Below are 23,266 nucleotides of genomic sequence, written 5' to 3'. Positions count from 1 at the left end.
TTTCTAGAGTCTCAACATCTTTTTTACATCGTGGTGATCAAAACTGGATGCAGTATTCCAAGTGTGGCCTTACCAAGGCATTGTAAAGTGGTATTAATACTCCATGTGATCTTGATTCTATCCCTCTGTTAATGAGCCTAGCACAGTGTTGGCTTTTTTGGCAACTGCAGCACACTGCTGGCTCATATTTAAGTGATTGTCCAGCAGAACTCCAAGATCCCTCTCACATTTGTTACTATTGAGCAAGGTACCACCTGTACTATACCTGTGCATTTGGTTTTTCTTGCCTAAATGTAGAAACTTACTTTTTTCACCATTGAATTTCATTTTGTCAAGATCCTTCTGTATCTTATGCGTTTCTTCTGGAGTGTTGGCTATTCTTGCCAGCTTGGTGTCGTTTGCAAATTTGATTGGTTCCTCATCTATCCCCTCATCCAAATCATTGATGAAGATGTTGAAGAGCAGTGGGCCCAGAACAGAGTCCTAGGGCACCCCACTGCACACTTCCCTCCATAGAGGTGCAATTCCATTGAGGACCACATGCTGAGTACGGCCTGTCAGACAGCTATGAATCCATCTGGTGGTGATGCTGTCTAACCCACATTTTTCTATCTTATCAAGTAGTAGGTTGTGATCTACTTTATCAAATGCCTTACTGAAGTCCAAATAAATTATATCCACAGCATTCCTCTGGTCCACTAATTTTATCACCTGGTCAAAAAATGCAATAAGATTTGTCTGGCATGATCTGTTTTTGAGATGTTCACTGATTTGTTGAGTATTTTTTCCAAGATCTTCCCAGGTATTGAGGTCAGGCTGATAGGTCTGTAGTTTCCTGGATCCATTTTTTTCCCTTTTTTTGAAGATGGAAACTACTTCAGCTTTTTTTCCAGTCCTCTGGTAGTTCTCCAGTGCTCCAAGATCTTTGAAAGGTATAGTTCAGTGGTTCTGAGATTACATCTCCCAGTTCCTTCAGAACCTTGGGATGTAGTCCGTCTGGTCCTGGTGATTTGAACTTGTCTAGGCTGGACAGGTGCTCACTTACCGTTTTCTTGCCTATCTTAACTTGCGTTTCTATTCTGTTTCTTATGGCACTGTTTTTGATAGGTTGGACTGTTTTTTCCCTTTGTGTAAATACGGATGCAAAAAACAAGTAGTTCTGCTCTCTCCCTGTTGCTTGTCACCTTCTTGTCACTTTCTCCCACTAATGGACCAATCATTTCCTTAACTTTTTTCTTGTTTTTTATATGTTGAAAGAAGCTCCTTTTTGGGGGTTATTTTTGACTTTTTTTGCAAGCCTTAGTTCAGGGGTATCAAACTCACAATGTCACATGATGTGTCATGACGTATTGAGACTTTTTTTCCATTGCCGCCAATGGGATGGGCACAGTTTTGGCATGATGCATCCGGCCCATGGGCCAGCAGTTTGACACCCCTGCCTTTGTTCATTTTGAACCTTAGCTTTCCTCACTTCATCTTTGCATCTCAGGCTATATCCTGATATTCTGCCTAGTTATGTGCCCCTCTTTCCACTTTTTATACTTGTCCTTTTTGTCTTTCAGTTTATCAGGGAGTTCTTTATGCAGCCATGCTGGTTTCTTTTGAGAGCTGTTATTTTTCTTCTTTGTAGGTATTGTGCTAGATTGGGTTTTTATAACCTCACTTTTCAAAATATCCCAAGCTTCTTGAATTATTTTCCCCTTGAGGATTCTCATCCATGGAATCCTTCCCAAGCTCTCTCTAAGTTTATTGAAATTAGTTCTCTTAAAGTCCAAGACTCTAGTTTGTCTGTGCTTGCATAATGTTGAATTCCAATATTGCATGGTCACTCCCCCCCAAGGTTCCTGTAGTTTCAATGTCTTCTATCATTTCACCTCTGTTAATGAAAATTAAGTCCAATATGGCTGATCCCCTAGGTCCCTTCTCTACTTTTTAGGAGACAAAGTTGTCTGCTAGGTTTGTCAGGAATCTGTTTGATCTTCCACTTGGTGCAGAGTTTGTCTCCCAGTTGATGTCAGGGTAATTAAAGTCCCCAATTACTATTGTGATGTGCTTCCTCCATATCTTAGTTAACTGAGTAGCAAAAAGTTCATCTATTACCTCTATTTGGTTGGGTGGCCTATAGTATACACTATGGCAATGTCATTTCCCCCCCTTTTATATTGACCCAAATACATTCAAGACAGTTTTCATCATTGTTGTGCTCTTTTTCTGTAGAGATATAGTTATTTCTTATATAGCAACTCCACCTCCTTTTTCATTTGGTTTGTTTCTTTTAAATAATTTAAATCGGTCTAGCTGTGTGTTCCGTTTGTGGGTTTCATCCCACCAAGCTTCTGTAATGGCAACAATATCATATCTGCCCTCATTTACCTGAATTTCTAATTCATCCTGTTTGTTGATCATGCTCTGTGTGTTGGTGTACAGACATTTGAGTCCTTTATGACTAGCCCTGTGTTTACTTTCTACATAACCTGTTTGGTACCTGAGTTCCCCTATTTTCTTACCACTTGTTTGTTTAGTGCACTTTGTGTGGCACTTGCTATTAAAAGCTTGATTTTGCTTGACAGCAAGGTTGACATTCTTGTTCATACACACATCTATGTTACAAGCACTGATAACCCTATAATTTTTAGATTGCCTGGGACAGGAATGTTCTATGTTAATTAACTTACTATCCCTGTTGTTTAGTTTAAATATTTCTCCAGAAAATCTGTGAATTTATTAAACTTCCTAATGAAGCTGGAATCACCCAGTCTTCCTGAAGGGCTGCACAACATTTTTCCTTTTTCTTTGAGCTACACTTAGCTTTTTATTATCATGTTAGGAGCTAAACTTCTAAAATGCAGTTGACATTAAGAGACCTTTGGATGCTTAGATTTAATTTAAGAATAATTCTGTTAATACTTCATCCCATTAATTAATTAGAGTTTCTTTGATGACTCCTCCTTATTTTCTTATATCACATGAAGTATACAGTTGAGTGAGATCTTTTGGGTGTATTTGTGCCAAGGTATCACACTTTTGGAAAACTGCTTGTAATTTGGAAAATTAGACTACACATTTCTGTCCTAATATAATAAAGACAGGAATAAAATCTATGTGTGCAACTTAATCAATTATTAGCTGTTCACATAGAAACCTATAACTGTATTTTGCAATAATGAGTATCCAGAGTCTTGTAGGAACTAGAAGACAAACCAATTTATTATAACTTATATGAGTATGGTTCATGAAGCTTCATATGCTTCTCTGTTTTTCCATATTACATCTGAATGAGCTGAGTCAAAATATACCCTGAATTGATGACGTAAATCAGATCAGCGATACCACTTTGATTCTGATTTATTTTTCCATTAAAAATTCCTTTATTTTCTGCATTGAAGTGGCCAAGAGGAGAAAATTGGAACACTTTAATTTGACACACTGAAGCAAAGCTACTTGCCTTATTGAAATAAAGTTACTACAGGTAGTCCTCAATTTATGAATACAATTGAGACCAAAATTTCTGTTGCTAACCGAGACGTTTGTTAACTTTGCCCGATTTAACGACCTTTCTTATCATAATTGCTAAGTGAAGCACTGTTTAAACCACGGTTTCCTGCTGCAGCTGCCCTGGACATACTGAAATTTCATGAATTCCATAACTTGCATAACTATAATATGCACATTTGCCATTGCTCAAGACTTACAAGCAAGAGCTTTACATTGAGAAACATTTGTGCCAAGCAGCTTTAGGCATTGATCAGTGTTATTATATTTCTTGCTCTTTTTTGCTTCTTCGGTTTATTACTGTTGTCACGCTTTACTATATAGTAAGTCTAGTTTAAGTTCTTTTCTGAAACAAAAAGCCACATTTGTACCAAATGGTATCTCACGATTGTCCTATTAGTTATATTTCCTTAAATTCCACTATTGAAAATTCCATCACAAATTACATGAGACCAGTCTTTATTAGCTCCAATCTTAAAAGGCACACTAATGTTTAACAGAGATCATGACATTTCTTATAGGAAAGAAGAACCATGTGGTTTTAAAGGCAAATATTGATGTTAATTTTTACATTGTTATATTCCTCTGAATATAATGTAGATAATGGCTACATCCCTATTGACCTCATACTTTTCCAGTCTCTTTGTGCTCAGTAGAGAGAGCTGGAGAGGAGCTATATTTGTCTCAAATCAATTTGAACTTATCTCACCCTCAGATGTCATGACTATATCAATATCAGAGTTAGGAAGAGACGGGGGCAAACAAGACCCCAAAATGTAGTGGTGGTGGGGAACGAGCAAGCACAGTCTGAAGAGGAAGGGATGAATCAATGGTTGCAGGAGCTGATGGATGGAGAAATGAATTGGAAAACATGGAGATGTTACCCTTTTTTCAAAAAGATTAAAATCAGAAAAAAAAGGAAGACTATCAAGATTTTTGACCACAACTTGATAGCATCTTTACTGCAGGCATAAAAGAATCTATACACAACAGTTGATTGACAATTCTGAATCAGAAGACCTAAAAGATTTTTATATTCTCAGAGGTTTAAATTTGTGGTATCTGTTTTATTTATTTATTTATTTATTAAATTTATATGCTACCCATTTTACTATCACCTTCTTGTCATTGTTCAAAATTAGTGATACTTAGCATACCATTTTAAGGTTTTGCACCTAATGATTGTTATATGCTTACCCAGTCATCTGTGGCTATTCAGCCCCCAGAAAATTAGATTATTAAAGCAATCTGCAGATTCCCAGGTACCTTGGTTCCATTCTCAATTAAGGGTCACCTTAGAAAAAGTGTCGGACAAAAAATCTGTACAGGCCAACCTCAGTTTTACATGTCATAACAATTCTACAATTTTTTTACCAAACATAGCCTAGATTGATAAAATTGAGCTCTCTGAATTATATGCAAGTTTCTGTTGGATTGCAGCTTGGCATGACAAAGATTTCCCATCAATAGTAACAATATAATTAGTTAATGAAAGTAATAAAATACTAATTCATTTATAAAGATCATCAGTCCCTATTCAGATTGTCAGAAGTAGACAAACAGGTGTTTTGCCACATTTGCCCCAGGCAAATGACTTCCTGTTAAAATACTTCATGAAGAGTCTTATGACAGATACTTTGCCAGAATGAGAAATTATACATATTCATGAAAAAGGGATTTTCAGTTTTACTGTTTTGTTTTTGAATGTTGCCTGCATTCATCACCTGCTTAGGTCTATTTGACAGCTAATTAATTTTTCTCAGCCATAAATGTATCTAAGATTTCAACGTTGCTCAGTGAAATTTATTCAACATGACAATTAATACATTGCAAGTTGAAGTCTGTAATTGATAAAAGTAAATTCCATGTCACAAGAGTCTACAGATTACAAGCTTTCTCCTTGGTAGGACTAGCCCAGGAAGAGCAGGGCATCCTCTGATCTTATGAATTATTACTTCAGGCAGTTTTCAAATAAGCGCAAAGGAACCTTCCATAAGGGTTGGTTTTCTTTTCAGATAAAGATTAGATCTTATTTTCCCTATTCCAGGAAAGGATAAAGAAATTCAATCAAGAGTAATAATGGCTTACATTATTAAAAATAACATTTTAGAGATGTGGTGATGATGGTGTATGTCACGTGAAAGATAAAAGCACAGATTTGAATGAGGAACTCTCTGTGCAGATTTCTATGGAATAATTATCTGTAGTCTTCAGATAAGTACTTGAGATGAAGATAATTACTCATATTGCCTTCCTAAATCTCTGCCTTTCCTTTCTTAATTCAATTCACCAAATGCAGCTCAGCTTCATGTACTAATTATGTATTAAGCTATCCCCATTCTTCACTGTTCTATAAGGCAGAACAGGTCATTGCTACTGTTTCCAAGGAGCTGGTAACTTTCCAGGTTGATTATTTTTTCCTGCGTTAATCTGGGAGATAACTTACATTGAGATATAAAAAGGTAGTAAATTTCAGAGATGTCTCAAACCCTGCTTATTTTGCATCAAATTAGATTTTAAGTTCTATGCCACTGGTGTCAAACTCGCCATGTGAAGTGACATGTCATGACATATCGTGGCTTTTTTCGCATTGATGGAGCTGGGTGGGCATGACCTCCACATGATGCAACCGGCCTGCAGGCTGGCATTTTGGCACCCCTGTTCTATGCAGCCAGATTTAATCATTTAATCTTTGAGTTACATTATGCAGCTTAGCTCAACAGAATTTCTCCAACTACATCCTTCAATCCTCCTGTTTTCACAATGTACTTCTATTTTTACAACAAAATGGGTTAGCTTGGCCATAGGAGAAAAGCGATATCTACAGTGAAATAGACTTGCTCTTGAAATAGTTGCAGTAGTTTCTGGAAAAGAAAAGAAAATAGAAAAGAAAGAAAAGAAAAGAGCTGAATATAATAACTATGAGACTGGGTGTTTTTGCTTATTGTTTTTCAAAATCTTTAACCTCTCAGAGCTGAAGATTCCATCTTTTTTAACTGAAAGAATTCAGTGGGAAATCTAATTCCATCTTAGGATAATACAAACTTTTCAAGTTATTCTTTCAAGAGTGAAAAATAAAAGTGGCTAAAGCTGACATCAGTGGAGCTGAGAAGTGTGACCAGTTGTTATGAGTGCCATTGTTAATGAGGCCTCATATACATATTCATATACAGGATCAGACGTTGAAATAGTTTTATGGTCTACACTTCTTTAGTCTGTGTGGCCAAATCTTACATTTTCTTCATCATGAAACAGCTTGCTAATACAATCTCAGTGCAAGTTTTCTTTACCTTAATAGTAAATTAGTACACTTGGCAGTGGACTCACAGCCTTACCAAGTATTAAACAGTAAGTGTGGTGAAAATAGCTTGCTGTCATTTTCTTTTACCTAAAAGAGAAGATTGCTTTTTCTTTAATTACACAGTATTGTATTGAAAATCAGGTGGTGCAACGGGCTTCCTTGACATTCCCATGGAAACCTATAGAGGCTATTTGCATGCCTTATTATTCTGTAGAGTAATAGTCTGAATCATTATACCACTGTCATTTGTTTATCAAATGTCCCCTGGGGAGCCATCATTAGTCATTGGCAAAAACTCACTGAACTTCATTGCAGGCTAGCAATCATAACTTAGCATAACTCTGTAGCTCTGTTGCCACTTTAAAGTATAGCAACTACAAATCTCAGTAGGCTACTATTTATGTCACTTGACTATAAAATTTGAAAAAAAATCATAAATGTAACGGGTTTGAAATATATTATTCAAATATCAGGGTTATTAATCATTGTCTTCTTTCCACATAAGTGTGAATACAATGAAGTTTGGAATGCAAGAATATTACTTTTGATTGTTAAAATGCTTGAGCATTGGTTAAGTAAACTATTGTGTTTTATGTGATATGCTTGGACTTTCAGAACTTTTTGGAAAGGCACTTTTTGCTTGTCTTCAGCAAACACTGAGGGCTAGAGTAAGATCTCTCAGTTGGCCATCTCAGTTTGAGAATGCTTCTGATATCTATTTTTGGACCTAGTGGTCTATACTGCCTTGAGAGTGCATAGTTCTACCTTTCTACTGTCACTGATTTTCTTTGTATTCTTGATTATCCAAAACTTGGTTATTTCCAAGAGAGAGTAAAATGCAGAATTAAATGCATAAATAAAATGGAAAAAGTCATAGTTGTGGTAATAGAGTTAAATACAGCAAAGGGTTCTTAACTTTTCAGAATTAAGTGTTATAGATCTGCATTTAAACAGACAAAAAATGTGCATAAAATGGTGTTGTGGCACTCTCTGTTAGCTTATACTTAAGCAGAGTATTATTTCCCCTATATTCTACCTCTTGTGCCTTCAGATATCTCATTTATTTTTTTTAAAAAAATGCACAAAATGTTTTTTATTATCTAGTTAGTCCCAGGATTTGTTTTGAAAAAGAAATATCCTAAAAAAACAAAACATCACTTTTTTTCAGTAGTTCAGTGTTTTAATGCAAGATAGGTAGGTGATTATGTATTGTAGGGCTGCTTCCAGATATATGGCTCTTAGTGGTACTCAAGCAAAATATATTGGGAAGTGCAGTGATGAAACTTCTGGAAAACTAGCAAAGAGGAAATGGACAGTGGTGTGCACCTCTTCCCCTTACATAGATCACATTCTATATTTCTATATAATAATTACATAGTGAAATATATTTGAGTGTTTAGCACACTATATCAGTTAACCTCAAACAGCTACTCTGTTTATCTTGTCTATTCATTCTTGGCATGAAACATCTTGGTAAGTTCTTGGCTATAACTCTCTGATATAAAGATATCTATGGAGATTCTCAGTCATCCAGGTCATGGTTATCCCAAAGGTGCTTTTTCAAGAGGCAATTGGATTTTCTTTGTTTTTTCTTGAACATGTAGTGGAGCTGGCAGACAGGCTTTGTGGGAGCCTGGCCGAGAGAGAAGGAGGTGGAGGCTTGGACAGCTGCAGCCGATTTGGGCGCAGTAGGCGTGGATCGGACAAAAGAAGAGAAAAGGAAAAGGAGAAAGCGGGTGGGGTGGTTGTTGCTGTAGTTGGGGAGAGACCAGGTGAAGCCGAAGAGGAGTTTGAGGGTTTTAGCTGATTCCCACTCTTTAAAGGGGAGGGAAGGAAAGGGAGAGTGAGAAAGCAGAGTTTTATTGCTTCTTTCGCAAGGGGGAATATCCTGAACGGAGGGAATAGAGAGAGTGGGCAGAGAGAACATTTGTTGGAGTGTTAGATTCAGTTTTTAACAATAAAGGAAGGGAGGAGGGGAATTGTCATAGAGAGACCTGGGACTACGAGCATTGACAGAAGGAAAATAGAGGCTGATCACTGTGGCTTCAGAAACCAGCAGTCATCCAAACTTTGCTTACTACCACTGCTGTGAGTGTGGATGCTGTGGGGAATTGCCTCTGCAGAGTGAGCTATGGCTGCAGAGTGTCGATCGCCCTCATTTGCACTCCTTGTTGCTGCCTGGAGCCGGAAGACTTCCCCACCCCTTTTGTATCCCAAACGGCTACTATAAACTACTGACTATTATTCCCACAACTGCCTGGGACTGCTAAGTACTGTCATGCACTGACTGTTTTGGTTGGGGTGGGTCATCTTTGTTCCTGTGAATCCCTCGACGACAAGAATCTGTCATCTTTCCACTCTGCATGAGCTCTCGCTGAAAGGACATTGTTGCCAATGTTTGAGGGCGTGACTGAGAGCAAGGGTGTTTAGCTTCTCATCCAAGAATGTCAGAACTGAAGGAATTTATTGGATGAGAAGCAAAACATGTTCAAGGAAAAAACAAAGAATGTCAAGTTGCTTCTTGAAAAAGCACCTTTGATATAAACTAGACACTCCTTTCTCTTGGCATAGGTAGATGAAGACTGTCAAGAATGAGGATATATTTTAGTAAGATGAAGGATATGTATTGATTAACTGACATTGTTTATGATTATTGTTTCTCATATTCACTGTAGCTATTTACTATTATATTAATTAGTGTTATTGAACATATGTACCCGGACAATAGTCTGTTTGCTAAAGCTTGAAAATGTTAATGGAGGGTAACCCCATTGTTGTTCATATCCCTGTCCCAATCCCAACCCTGATCCCCACCCCGAACCTCAACTCCCATACTGATCCCCTCCCCTCCCCAATCTTATAAAACTCAATAAAGCTTTATTTTAAAAAAAGTATGAGGAGAGATGAGATGAGATAAGCAGATGGGCATGTTTATGGGATATACCCATCCTCCTTGACCTTGGCAAAAATGATCAGTCATGTACAGGTGAGATTCATTATTGACTGTAATCTATATAAATCCCTATAAAATCAGCCTCAGAGCAAAACTAACCTGGGAGGTGTTGCACGCCTGCTCGCTTGAAAAAAGGGTCCATCATTGATTGGATTTTTGTTTTGGATGGGAGACATTAGTAAAATGTTATTGCTTCTTTAGGGTTAGTATTTTATTTATGTAAGCTGTACTTTATTGTTTCTTCATTGTTTCTCATACTGTCTTATCTTGATTATCCATACTGGAGTGCTTATTGCCTCTGAATAATAATAATAATAATAATAATAAAATAGGTGCAGCCAAACAGCATAGGAAGCTATTCAAATGTTTATTTGTGAACAGGTTTTCCTCCCCTATCCCTATTTTGGTAAGAAATGTAAAAGTGGTTAAAAACCATAAAAGACTTGCAAATGAAAGAAATATTCTGAAGGCCTATAAATCAAACCTATTAATGGATCATGAGGTCTTACGCAGTCTCTTGTGCTTTGGTCTTCTTCATTTGGATTACTGCAAAGTTTCCTGTATGGGGCTGCCCTTGAAGGCACTCAGAAGCTCCAACTGTAGTTAAAAGTGCCCATTTACCACCTCTTTTTTGAAAGCTGCACTGCACTTTTGAAAGTATAAGCCAGGGAATTCCAGAGAAAAAAGCAGTTACAAAAGCCCTAAAATAGTGTTATTAAATTAAAACATCCACAAAGAAAAAGAGAGAGACACACAGAGAGAGATTATTTATATATTCCTACAGAGTTTGTTTTATCTATATTTAATATATGTTTCCAAAAGTAATTTATAAAGATGGAAATATAGATAAAATATTGTCCCTACTTACTAAAGATAATAAGAAGAACCATGACAGCACAGGTTAAAAAATGGAGCTTGGAAAATGGAAATAATTTCATTAATTTTGAAATCCCTCTATTGAATACAGAGTTCTCTATGTGCCTCTTATTCAGAGGCAGTCCTATATTTAAAACTCTATATTTAAGGAGCTATGCAGTCTAAGGGTGAACAAGACAACAAACAAGCCAGAATTAGAAATAGTGCAAATATGATCCTGATGAATATAAAATCACCAGAACCTGACGGATTACATTCCAGAGTTCTGAAGAATCCGGCAGAGTTATCTCAGAACCATTGCACCATATCTTTAAAAAATCCTGGACCATCCACTTTTGGTCACCACATTACAAAAAAAGATGCTGAGACTTTGGAAAAGAAGAGCAAAGAAGAGCAACTAAGATGACTAAGGACCCGGAGACAAAAACATATGAAGAACGGTTGCAGGAATTTGATATGGCTAGTCTAGAGAAAAGAAGAACTAGGGGTGACATGATAGCAGTATTCTAATATTTGAGGGGCAACCACAAAGAGGGAGTCAACCTATTTTCCAAAACATCAGAAGGCAAGACAAGAAACAATGGTTGGAAACTGACCAAAGAAACAATCTGGAATTAAGGAGAAACTTCCTAACAGTGAGAACAATTAACCTGTCATGGTTCCGATAGATGAAACCCATCAAAAGAACAAGGCAAACATTCTTCCTTAAAGAACATTTTATTCAGGAAACAAAGTATCAGCACTACATAGTTGAACCCAAAAACTAATTTCCCTCCCCCCAAATACAAAGTAACAAAGTGCAATTCCCACCCCAATAAGCTGTCATGAATCACATTCGCCAAATAGCCTAAAACACGGGCTTTCTCCCCAGCTCCCCAGCCCACCAAAATGTTATCAGTTCATGCTTGGGTTCTCACAAAGAAGTGTTATTATTATGGCTAGCTGAGCTCAAGCATTTATCCCAACACCCCCCCCCACTGCACCTAATTTCTAAATACCAGAAAAAGCATGTTAAGACCAAAGAGAAAACGGCTGCAATTTTCATCCATGGTCAGAGCGGGAACATCCAATGTTTATAGTGTTGACATAACCAGTGGAATGGCTTGCCTTCAGAAATTGTGGGTGCTTCATCTTTGGAGGTTTTTAAGAAAAGACTGGACAACCACCTGTCTGAAATGGTATAGGCCAGGGGTGGGAAACCTTGGCTCTTTTATGACTCGTGGACTTCAACTCCCAGAATTCCTGGGCCAGCCACGTTGAGGAGAAAGGGAGAGGTTTCCAAACTGAGCCATGCTGGCTCAAGAATTCTGGGAGTTGAAGTCCATGAGTCATAAAAGAGCCAAGGTTGCCTACTACAGGTATAGGATCTCCTGCTTGAGCAGTGGGGTGGACTAGAAGACCTCCAAGGTCCCTTCCAGCTCTATTCTGATTGATTGAAGATGTATTATGGTGATTTCAGAAACTGTATTTGCTTGTTCAGTTATTAGGCCAGTCTTCCTCAACCAGGCAATTATTCTGATGAACTGTATTTTATTACTGCTTTATCAGTATTGTTTTATGGCAATATATTTTGTAAGAATCGGGTTTTTAAAAGCAGGATACCTAATACTTTAAATAATAAATAAATATTTTTTTTAAAAAAATCCAATGTTTTAATAGAGCCTATAAATAGGCAGCTGTTTTTGCTGTTGACTTCATCAAACTGATGGAAATCACTAAGAATACCCAGCCACAGTCTGTTAGAAGTGGTGGGCAAGCGTGCATAAATGGTGCATAAAGCTCCATTTGCCTGACCAGTGGGCGCTTGCACTTGCATGTGAATCTCCACTTGTATAAGTGAACAGAACTTGCACTCACATGTGTGTGCCTACCACTCTATCTCTCTCTCTCTCTCTCTCTCTCTCTCTCACACACACACACACACACACACACACACACACACACACACACACACACATGCACACACACAAACACTGTCCAAGCTGGAAAGGTTGGGGACCACTGTTTTACAGCAATTAATTGCCTATTTTGGGTACTTTTAAAGTTCTCAACTTTCTTTCTCTCATTATGTCCTGAATGACTTGAGTCCTGGTGGTTTGAAGGCAAACCTTCCTGATTCCAAGGCATTGTATAGTAGGGGAAGAACACTGAATTAGGGGTAAGGAGACCCAATTTAAATAACTATTTCACCACTAAGCTGAGTGGATGATCCTCAGCCAGTTATATTTTTATGTATTTCATTGACTCATAGTTTGTTTGATATCTCTGAGTAATGCTCAGTCCCTAGTATTGGTATGGAAAAATACCTACAATGTTGATCTGCCATCAGTTGTTAATCTATACTGTAGCAGTTCCTATAATATTCTGAAGATGAGTTTGTTCTCAAAAATCCAATCTATCCATTATCTTTCCCATTTTCCATGACCCTCGGTTTTGCCAAACATGAGTATTTCTCCCACCTCCTACATTTTGTACAATGTTGTTTACCCTAAAAGGGAATAGTATGATTGGTATGTAGGTAGATAGATAAGTTTTTCAGTTTTATTTTTATAAGTTCTTCTACATCTTTTATTTTGAACAACAAAAGGTTGCCATCCACGTATCTCAGACATTTGGCACCCTCATTTGATTCCATCTGTCTTCTATTCCAATCATGTCTTTCTTATAATATAGTTCCTAGTAGCCCCTAACTTTCATTCCCCATTTTTCCTTGCACTCGAAACCTACTTAGATTGCTCTCCAATTCAGATTTAAGAGAGTGCCTTATCTCTTCCCATAAATCCTCAAGAATTTTATTACCTGAGATAGGAGTATCAACTCCATTTCTTATAGAACTGATATATTTGACTGCATGTGATTTATCTATTGATTTATAGAAGTTATATGACCACCTATATCAGATCCTAGTCAGCTCAAAAGAATCATTAAAACCAAAGGTAAAAACAAAATTATCCTTCCCACAGGCCAAACTATGTTCTAGACCAAATCTTGCTGACACACTTATTTTGTACTTTTGACAACAATCTGCATGTAGAAGTCTCCTGGCTCATTATACTGAACCTTTTCATTTTGTTTCCTGTGATGTAACTGATTTTATTGCAAATGTTGTACTTCTAAAGATGCTGAGTAGCTGAGTAAATGGTTTGTTACTTAAATGATATGCTGGCAATGAACAAAGAGTTCTCTTAAAAGTCTATCAATATGTACTTGGCATTATTGTTTTTACTTAATCCAAATCTTTCTTTAACTTTAGGTTGCTCCATTTCTTCAACTTTTGCACTGCAACTGCTAATTACAAAGATTATGTCTTTTCTAGCTATTTCATTTCCCAGCTTTTGCAATTAGCCATTGAATTCCTTAGTTTTTGCAGGATATTATTAGTTATAGAACCATAACCTTGCATAACACTTGTTGTTCGTTGGACAACCATTAATTCCGATATGATCCTGTCATTTATTTAGTTACAAATCAGCATTATTGTAACAATGTCTTTTTTGAATATCACTGCCACTCCATTCCTATGATCTCATGTCTTGAATATTGTATAATTATCTGATATAAAGTATCCCATTCAATCCACCTACATTCACAAATTCCTGAAACAGCCTGAAGAATTTAGTGTACCTCATCTCTGGATTGACCATTTCAAGTTTTCTTTAGTTCAAACCAAACAGGGATTCCCCACAGTCCCTGCTTCAATGAAGAATCTTTTTAAAAACTGGTACTATTAGTAACCAGATTTCCTTGAGGCTTTGGTGTTACCATGTTATCATTTCCAAATCTATTCATGGATTTCAGGGTTCTTCTCCACTAACTACAATCATACTCCTTGATTGAGGAATTTTTATCATCTGTCATTCCAAAGTCTAAAAATTACAGTCAGATCTATATAATTTTCTTGGCATGTACTACTTTGGCTATTGACTCTTCTTTAATATTAATTTCCATTTCAGGCACTGAAATCATCTTAAAATGAGTATGGAGCTACTTTCATCTTACTGTAGCTATTCCAGAGAAAGAAAGAAAAAAGTAAAATTACAAGCCTGCAGCTCATGGGAATTTATTCTTATTATGTTAGTCTATAATTTCATGTAATATTTGAACAAAGCTGTCCTAAAATGCAAAATAGTTCCTAGCCTTTTCTTCAAATTTCAAGGACAGCTATGTCTGAGTTTCATATTCAATTATATATGGAACATGTAGGAATGAATTAACAACTTCTATAAACCAGATGAAAGAATAAATGAGGGATAAATTTTAATTTGCAATTAAAGCATTAGTTGATTAAACTATTAAATAATTTGATGAAGCTTGTAAAACATCATAAAGCCCCTGTGATCTGTAATATAATTTACTAATTTTTCATCCTTAGTTCTATATGCTTGTGCAGGTAGGTGACCCATTCAGGCACTTAATTCTTAGCATATAAGAAGATTTAGAATAGGATTTATTTGACTTGATGGAAGCTAAAATCATGCTTTAGTGCTTGACTGGTTTGGTGCCCTAGAATGTTCATTCTCTTTTAGAAATGAAAGGAAAAGAATGAATGGCATGAAAATAGATGGAATTTATTCTTGACATACACTGGGTGTACCTGGGAAGAATTATAATGCATGCAGTTTTGTCATTTTTTAAAAAATATTGTTTTTCCATGTGCTGCTTCAATCTTCCCATAGCCATTTTGTAAAGCACTATTCTATCAGAAGTTCTCCAAATGCAGAACACTGTAGGAAGTAAATTTTGGAGCCATCTAATAGCAGCTACTGACCTACACTATGACCATTGTCACATTGGTATTGTCCTTCAGCTATGCGTAAAATAAGAGTAAAATTAACCTTGATGGGTATGACCATAGTCCCACTTAGTCTAGCCCGTGTGATATGTAATGTCTAACTAAATGCATCTGTGAAGTTCGCTAGTCTGGTGAGAGCCCTCCCAGACATAACCAGATTCTGCTTTATAATAAGGCTACATTAATAGAATTTTGCAAGTCTGAAAGTACAAATTTCCCACCACTACATTTAACTGCTTGATCCATTAGGGTAGGTCCTTCCTAATTTTCTTTCTTTGACCACTAAGCCACTGGGGGCTTTTTCCTCTTCCTCTTGTTCCCCAAAGTCCTCCATACGTTCCATTACATCTGGACTGGAAGACAAAAGCTCCTTCCCATTTTAAAACATGCTACTTCTCATTCAGGGAGTGCTAAATAGCCACCTGTAGTAGAAAGTATTGATAGTTTCATCTTCCGTGAAGCAACTAAGCCAGTTGGATTCTCATTGCCACAGGTATAAGTAGCCAATTTCACAGTTTAACCAATTGTTATATAAAAAAGTAACTTTTTTTCTTCCTATGAATAATTCTAACAACACAAAAAAGGGTGAAAAACTCTTTATCTATATTATTTGTGTCATTAGAGATTTTTATATAACCCTGTCATGCCTCCATCATTGCAAGCAGAGAAGCTAATTGCTATAATCTTTCCTTTAAGGACAGCTGTGTGTGCACTTTAATCATGTAAAAAAGGCAGCTTAAATTCTGGGCTTCTGGCCACCATCTTGACTATTTTGATAGCCTCCACCCCTAAATGCTCCTGATGACTCTTGTTTGAATCCTTTCCAATTAAATAATTCCTTCTTAAGATATGGTAGTGAGAAATGTATATAATATTTCATGCCCATAGATAAGGCCAAGATGTCTTGGTTATTTGGTCTTTCACTTGGGGAGTGAGAGAAAGTGGAGAATTGGGTTTAAAAATATTAATTGGAGTAACATATTTTAGGTATTATTCTAATATGGGTGACCCAGGTCTCTAATTTTCTTGACAATGAAATTTGGAAGTATGGTTAAAAGGAGACCCAAGAGCATAAAAAGGGGGCTTAAAGAGAGTCTAACAAAGAATAATAGGTTGTCCACCTTGCTTTCCTTGATTTCTCAAGAATTAAGACTCATTATTTTGGCTGCAGTCCTCACCTTGAAAACAAGCTGTAAATTTGCTTGCTTTAACATAGTATCCATGGCAGTATCTATCACACTCCCAGTTATGTCTTTAGACAGTATACAAAGTGGATTCATTTAAGTACTGGTATAGTACTTTAACACTTGATGGCTCACATCAAGAAATCCCACTTCCTTGATGGAAAGCAGGTTCCCATCCCCAACACCCTCAATAGTCAGGATAAGTAGATGTTACTTCAGGAGTCTGTTCAATGGGACCCAGTTCTAGTAGCTACATTGAGAATATGCCACTAATCAGAAGACACTTTTTAGTAGTGAAGGTTTGTGATATGTGTAATCAGAGTATGAGTCTGTGGTGGTTTGCTTTTCTCATAGTGCCAAATGCTGTCTATATAGGAGATACTATTGGAAGAAGTCATTAGTCATATACATATGGGCATTGATAATATGTGGAAAAATAGTTGGATAGTCTTAGAGGCCAAATTTAGCTTCTTGGATAAGTTGAAATCTAGGATTGCCAAAAGTTTCTTTGTCAGAAGTATGCTTGCACAATAAGACAAGCAGAATTGCATAGTCTCAATGTGCAGAAGAGATGTTATTGGGAGGAGTGGGGGGGTTAGAGTTTTGAAACTCTAGAATAGAGTTTTGGAAAAACCAAATCTGGACAAAAATGCATTTGAACAAGGAGAGTACATAGTGCTGGCCTTGAAAACAACTTAGAAGCTGAAGCTGTCCTAGAAAGCAGCTTTAGCCATGTTATAATTTTACTCCTTTTTGAGTGAATTACTTACAAATAGATTTCCAAGGACAATTCAGGAGCCTGTTAAGTGAATCCACAATTGGCCTGAAAACTGCACTTAAAAAGTTGATCAATGCTTTCTCATCAAATCGGGGGAGGTATTGAGTTAGTTCTGTCAGATTTGGTTCTAAACCTGCTAGTCTGAAATATTTACTGTACTAACTTAGATAAAGAGATGAAAAGTGCTGATGAGATTGTAGATGGCTCAGAATTGAGAGGGATAGTGAAATATGAAAACAAATGTAAAAATTGCTTTAGCTAATTTGGACTGAAAATAAAAGGAACAAACATAAAATTATCCATTTAAGTAAAAGAAATCAAATACATAAGTGCAGAATTCATGTATCTGGTTTAGTAAAAGATGTAAAAAAAAAAGACTCTTGGAAGCTAGTGTGCATAGCTGCTAAAATGGGAAAGCAATTTTAGATGGCATAAATCATAGCATAATTTCCAAATTATGAAAAGTAATAGTTGTGCTAAATTCTGTACCTTTCAATAAAAATTCAGAGAGACTAGAATAGGTTCAGATAAGGGCAATGAGGATGACCAGAGGACAAGAAACTAAATTTTACAGTGAGAGATAAAAAAATGAGTAAATTTAAACTTGGCAATAGCTTAATCACTGAAAGGAATATGTCAGTGCTTTTCAAATGTGAAGGAATGCTATGTACAGAAAGATTGTTTTCTTTTGTGTCAGAGTATAGGAAACAAAACAGTATTCTTTAATTACATGAAAACAATTAAATTAAATGTTAGAGAAAACCTCAGTTCTGCAATGGATCCAATTGCTAGGCTATATCAGAAATGCCTTTATTTGAATATCTTCACTGAGTAGGGGATTGAACTCAATGATTTAAGTAGCCCTTTTCATTAATTATATAGTTGTTAGAAATTGGTGGTTTTTGTCTGCCCATATATACTACAGGAGCTATGTTTTGAGAATATACATCGGATCCCCCCCCCTCCCCCAGAATTCAGAATGCAAAACAGCCTCTCAAGTTCTTGTCATTAGCAAATGTCCTCCCAGAGGAAGAAGAAATATGGGAAACATTGCTCAAATAATCATTTATGGAATTCACACTGTTTTAGAGTGAGGGGTTCTACAGGCATTGGCTTTGGAAATGGTTTTAGGGAAGAAGGGAACTCTCCATTTTAGTCCTTTAGAACTTTGTCAATCACTCTGACCAAATTCTATTGGTTTATTAAAATATTTATAGTTTATTTTTTTTTAAAAAAAATCTGGATACCACCTATTTAAATGTCAGTTGAAACCTTATTCACTAGAAAAATACAGGTATATTTGGACAATGACTAAAGCAAACTTGAAATAAATGTGTTAGTTTTATAACTGACAGCAAAACTTAAAAAAACATATATTCACTTATAATATCGAGTTAATTATGAACCAAGCTTAAGGAGAATCTCTGTTATTTTGTTGTTGTTTTCTTTCAGTATGGTCTCAGGTTGATTGTGTAGGTAATTTTGTTGGATCAGAAATCCACACATAACCTAAATAACTTAAGCATCTAAAAAAATGTTGTTGATGAGGAATTCAGAATACAAAATGCATCTGTAGCATAAGAGACACCTCCATTGTTAAACTTATTGCATTCATCCACTCCTTGTTTTTCAATGGTGTCTTTTCCTATTCTGTCTCCTAGGTCTATGTACAAACCACCACCCTTACAATATCTATGAACTTAAGTGCTTCAGTGGCCTTGGGAATGCTTTACATGCCGAAAGTTTACATCATCATCTTCCATCCTGAACTAAACGTCCAAAAGCGGAAACGTAGCTTCAAAGCAGTAGTGACAGCAGCCACTATGTCATCACGACTATCACACAAAACTAGCGACAGGCCCAACGGGGAAGCAAAAACAGAACTTTGTGAAAATGTAGATCCAAACAGTAAGTAGTTTGAACCGTGTTGCTTTTTTTTTTTTTTTTTGCCAGAGTGTTGTGGAGACTGTGTTGACAGGAACCTTATCTTTGAGAATTCATCCCTACTTTGTTCTTATCTTGAAGATTATACAGAAGTCTATCTGAAGCTGTTCTATTCCCATGAAATGCTCCTTTTATAATGTTAATCTTTTGCCCAGAGCTTTTTGATTCTCCCTGCTGAGAATAACTCTCTGGGTTGCTTTAGAATACCATAGGCAATTCTTCCAGATATCTTCCCTTTCCTTTTGAGCATGACGGTATTCTTTGATCACTGATCTCAGACTGACTACTCATTCTGATCACCTATATCTGATGCTGTTAAATAGACAGGCAAGAAATAGGTGTATTTTTTGCCTATTTTATACAGCTTATTCATACCAAAAAGTATGTGCAATATATGCCTTCACTCTTCATGGCATCGTTCTTGACCATTGGCCATATTCTTTTGGGAGTAACAGGAACTGAAGTCCAACAATACAGAGGATGCATTCTGGTCTGAGGTTTTCACTACAGCTTTAAAGGAAATGTCTTAAAATACTATTACTAATGACAACAAGAATAATAAAAAGCAACATTGGAGCTATCTGTTTTCAATGTGAGGGAAAAACTAAACTTTAAAAAAGACTTGTGTTAATTTATACCCTAAATCAGTTGCTGTTTCATGTTCCAATATGAAATAGTGGTAGATTTCTTTCACCCACAGTGAACACAAAACAACCATGCCTAGTTTACTTAAAATATATTTTGATTTCATATGAACATTATTCAGATGTTTAGGAATTTGAAGCACTTACCATGCAAATATCCTTGTTAAACTCTATCCTCCTTTATGAGTATTATTATTTGATGAACTTTCATGGGGAACAGAGCTTCAGGATTTTGCTGATTTCTAGTTCCCAAGGTTATAGTTGAGTTTAATTTTGATCGCTATCCCCCCAAAAGACATTTTGCTCAAATAATGAGTGTCATGGTTTTCCAACAACCCTCCCTGTCTTTTAGTTCAATTAAAAGACAGGTGATAGATTAACCATTTTTACTGACAGCCCTAATCATAGGCAGAGGATTCTGATTAACTTGAACACAATACATAAAGGGAAATTATGCAAATTATGTAAGGAACAAAGGAATTTTAATACCTGATTGTCCTCATTTGCAAAGTTCTCTGAACGGCTTTCTCCTATTTATCAACAATTAGCAAAATGCCATTTATAAAATAGCTTCCATTTCTCAGAATAGCAATAGCATTTAGAGTTATACAGTATATTGTCCCATAGCGCTTTAGAGCACAAGTATTATTTGCATATTATCCCCAACAATCTGGCTCCTCATTTTACTAACCCTGGAAGAATGGAAGGCTGAATCAACCCTGAGCCCCGTCAGGATCGAACTCTAGATTATGAGCAGAATTTGCCTGTGAAACTGTACTTAACCACTGTACCACCAGGGCTCCTTAACAGAAAAAATGTAAATGCTATGTGGATATTATGCCTTTGAGATGTGTTTAGTTGAGCTTCCCACTGGCTGTCTTCCTGCTAAGAAGATAAAAAGCCATTGTAATAGTGATCTTAAAAGGAATGATCAAACATCAGACAGCTGTATGACTTCATTCTTAGATACAATTGGCAACAGTTATCCCAAAAGTGCTTTTTCATGAAGCAACTGGACTTTCTTGTTTTTTTGTTTGAAGATTTTTCACTTCTCATCCAAGAAACTTCTTCATCTCTGAAGCTTTTTGGATGAAAAGCGAAATGTCTTCAAAGAAAAAACAAGGAAATTCAGTTGCCTCATGAAAAAGCACTTTTGGGATAACTATGTCCTGGAAGACTGAGAATTTCCATAGACATTTGGCACCAGTTATTTAAAGTTCTTTAATTTTGACTTTCTAAATATTGTTGTTGAGTCAAAACACTTTTGCAACCCTGTGAAAATGATATTTAATGGGGAGGAAAAGTAAAATTAAAAAAGATTATCAGGCCATTAAACCAGTTAGATTAGACTGGGGTGTGGTCAGCAGACTTGTAATGTCCCATGTATGGTCTTCTCCCCTTTGTGAAGATTCTTAGTGAAACAAGAGCTAATCTAGACTACCCTAACCTATGACTCTCTATATAAATTGGGAATACCATTTCCAGAATTGCCACTCATCAGCCACACAGGCTGTGGATCATGAAAGTTGCTGAAGAGTGTCAGGTTGGAGAAAGCTAGGCAAATATCCTGATTTAATGGTTAAATAAGAAAACTGTTTTGAATATTAAGAAATTTGAGTCAACAACATCTATTTGTTGCAGCTTCTGAAAATGTCCTGAGATGAAGAGTATCAAGGACAATTTCTGGCATAACCCCAAGTCATTTCAACACCTCCTAAACAGTGACTGAGTATTCTTATCCTTAATTTAGATACTAGCTGTTCTGCAAGAGCCATGTTTGGTATTCAGTATAGGATTTGCTGTCAGATGTTTTGTGGGATGATAGTAGTTAACAATGTGTTCCTTCTTTTTTCAAAAAAAAATATATATATACAATCATGTTATTTTCCTTAAATGAATGCTACAGATTTGTGTACCTCCAAACACCAAGATATTTCTTGTTCCAAAAGTTTAAAAAAAAATGTTAGCTATTGACTTTCTCTCCTTTTTCCTTAATGAAAGGCTTTGGGGGAAAAAAGGCATTGCTATTGTATGCAGATTATTGGCCCATTGCATTCAGAAAAAGGCTATCACAGCATGTGTTGATGAATCATAGGCTGCAGATGAAGCATCATTAATAGGGCATCTGACATTTCAATCAAATATATGCAAGATCATCAGTTTTTTTATTACTCAGTCTTCAGTCATTTTTCCTCTTCATGGTCTCAGCACTTGTTTATTCGAGCAGTCATTGTTCTCTAAACTACAGTATTGTTATTTCAGTTATTCTCCATTAAACTGGCAATAAAAAGGAGAGGATAAATATACATGTGGCAGAGGAGACAAATTCAGGAACTTTCATTGAATGGGGAAGGAAGAATTATTTGCTGATGGTATTTGTAGTTACAAATTGGATTATCAGCTGGTCAAAGGGCCTTCTCCTCTCTCCTTTGTTCAGTTTAAAAGTGAGACTGTGGCTCATCGGAGTGCTTACAGGCCATTTATTCTGTGCTTTGAAAAGAAATGGTCCTAGGAAGGTGCTATAGTGCCAACCATCTTTTTTTCTTATCCACACAATGTCCTAATAATGATGGTGTGTCATCATGGAGTCTATCTTTCAGGGCATTATTGGCTCAATTTTCTGAAATGTACAGCATTGGTATTGCCAGAAAGGGCCAGGGGTTCACTTTTAAATTTGTTGATAGCAGAGAAAAGACCCAAGATTTCAATCCATCTTGTAAGAGGTTTTGTAAATGCTCCAATCTTTAAAGTACTTCTTCTGAACTTTTAGTAAGTTTGTTCTCTGTGATGCACCCAGGTTGATGCTTATGGAGGTATAGGTGAAAATTAGCTGCTCTGCTAAAAATTAACAGTAGTAAACTAAATAAAATATTGTCCTGAATGTTTTACAGTGGAGAATGAATTACAACGGAGAGTGATTGTCTTCACCTTATACTCTGAGAGTTTTCCTTTGTGGCAACAATGGGGTACTTCCATCTCTCTAGTTGTTGCTGTGCATTGACAACATTCTACTATCTTATATAACCATGATTAGCAACCAAGGAGGGTGAAACCTATCTTCCAACATTATTTCATGGATTATAGGTCTCCCTATTTTGATTATCAGGCATGAATTGATTTTTTTTCTATATATAAGATTGGAGTTCCTAGTATGGTGTTCACAAGCACTCATTTCCCCATGGACACCCCTCCACACACACACATACACTTGTGTCTATCAAACAAATGTTTGCTTGAATTTTTCAATTGAAAATGTATGTATTTTTAAATATTTTAAACAGGAAGCCAGCATGCCACTGCAG

General features: G+C 36.4%; 1 protein-coding gene across 2 annotated transcripts in view; it reads left to right on the top strand.

Moving 5' to 3' along the window:
* Positions 1-23,266, top strand: part of GRM7 (glutamate metabotropic receptor 7) — a 102,960-nt gene that overhangs the window by 53,374 nt on the left and 26,320 nt on the right. For both annotated transcript variants that reach the window (XM_039348918.1, XM_039348917.1), the window contains exon 3: positions 19,038-19,284. In XM_039348918.1, the coding sequence (XP_039204852.1) occupies positions 19,038-19,284 (247 nt within the window). The remainder of the gene's footprint in view (positions 1-19,037; positions 19,285-23,266) is intronic.

Source organism: Crotalus tigris, unplaced genomic scaffold (assembly GCF_016545835.1).
Source record: "Crotalus tigris isolate CLP2741 ecotype Arizona unplaced genomic scaffold, ASM1654583v1 scf7180000018202.2534663867:1097284, whole genome shotgun sequence".
NCBI classification, from domain to species: Eukaryota; Metazoa; Chordata; class Lepidosauria; order Squamata; family Viperidae; genus Crotalus; species Crotalus tigris.
Note: the sequence above shows the minus strand (reverse complement) of the source record. Positions and strands in the feature narration are given on the sequence as shown.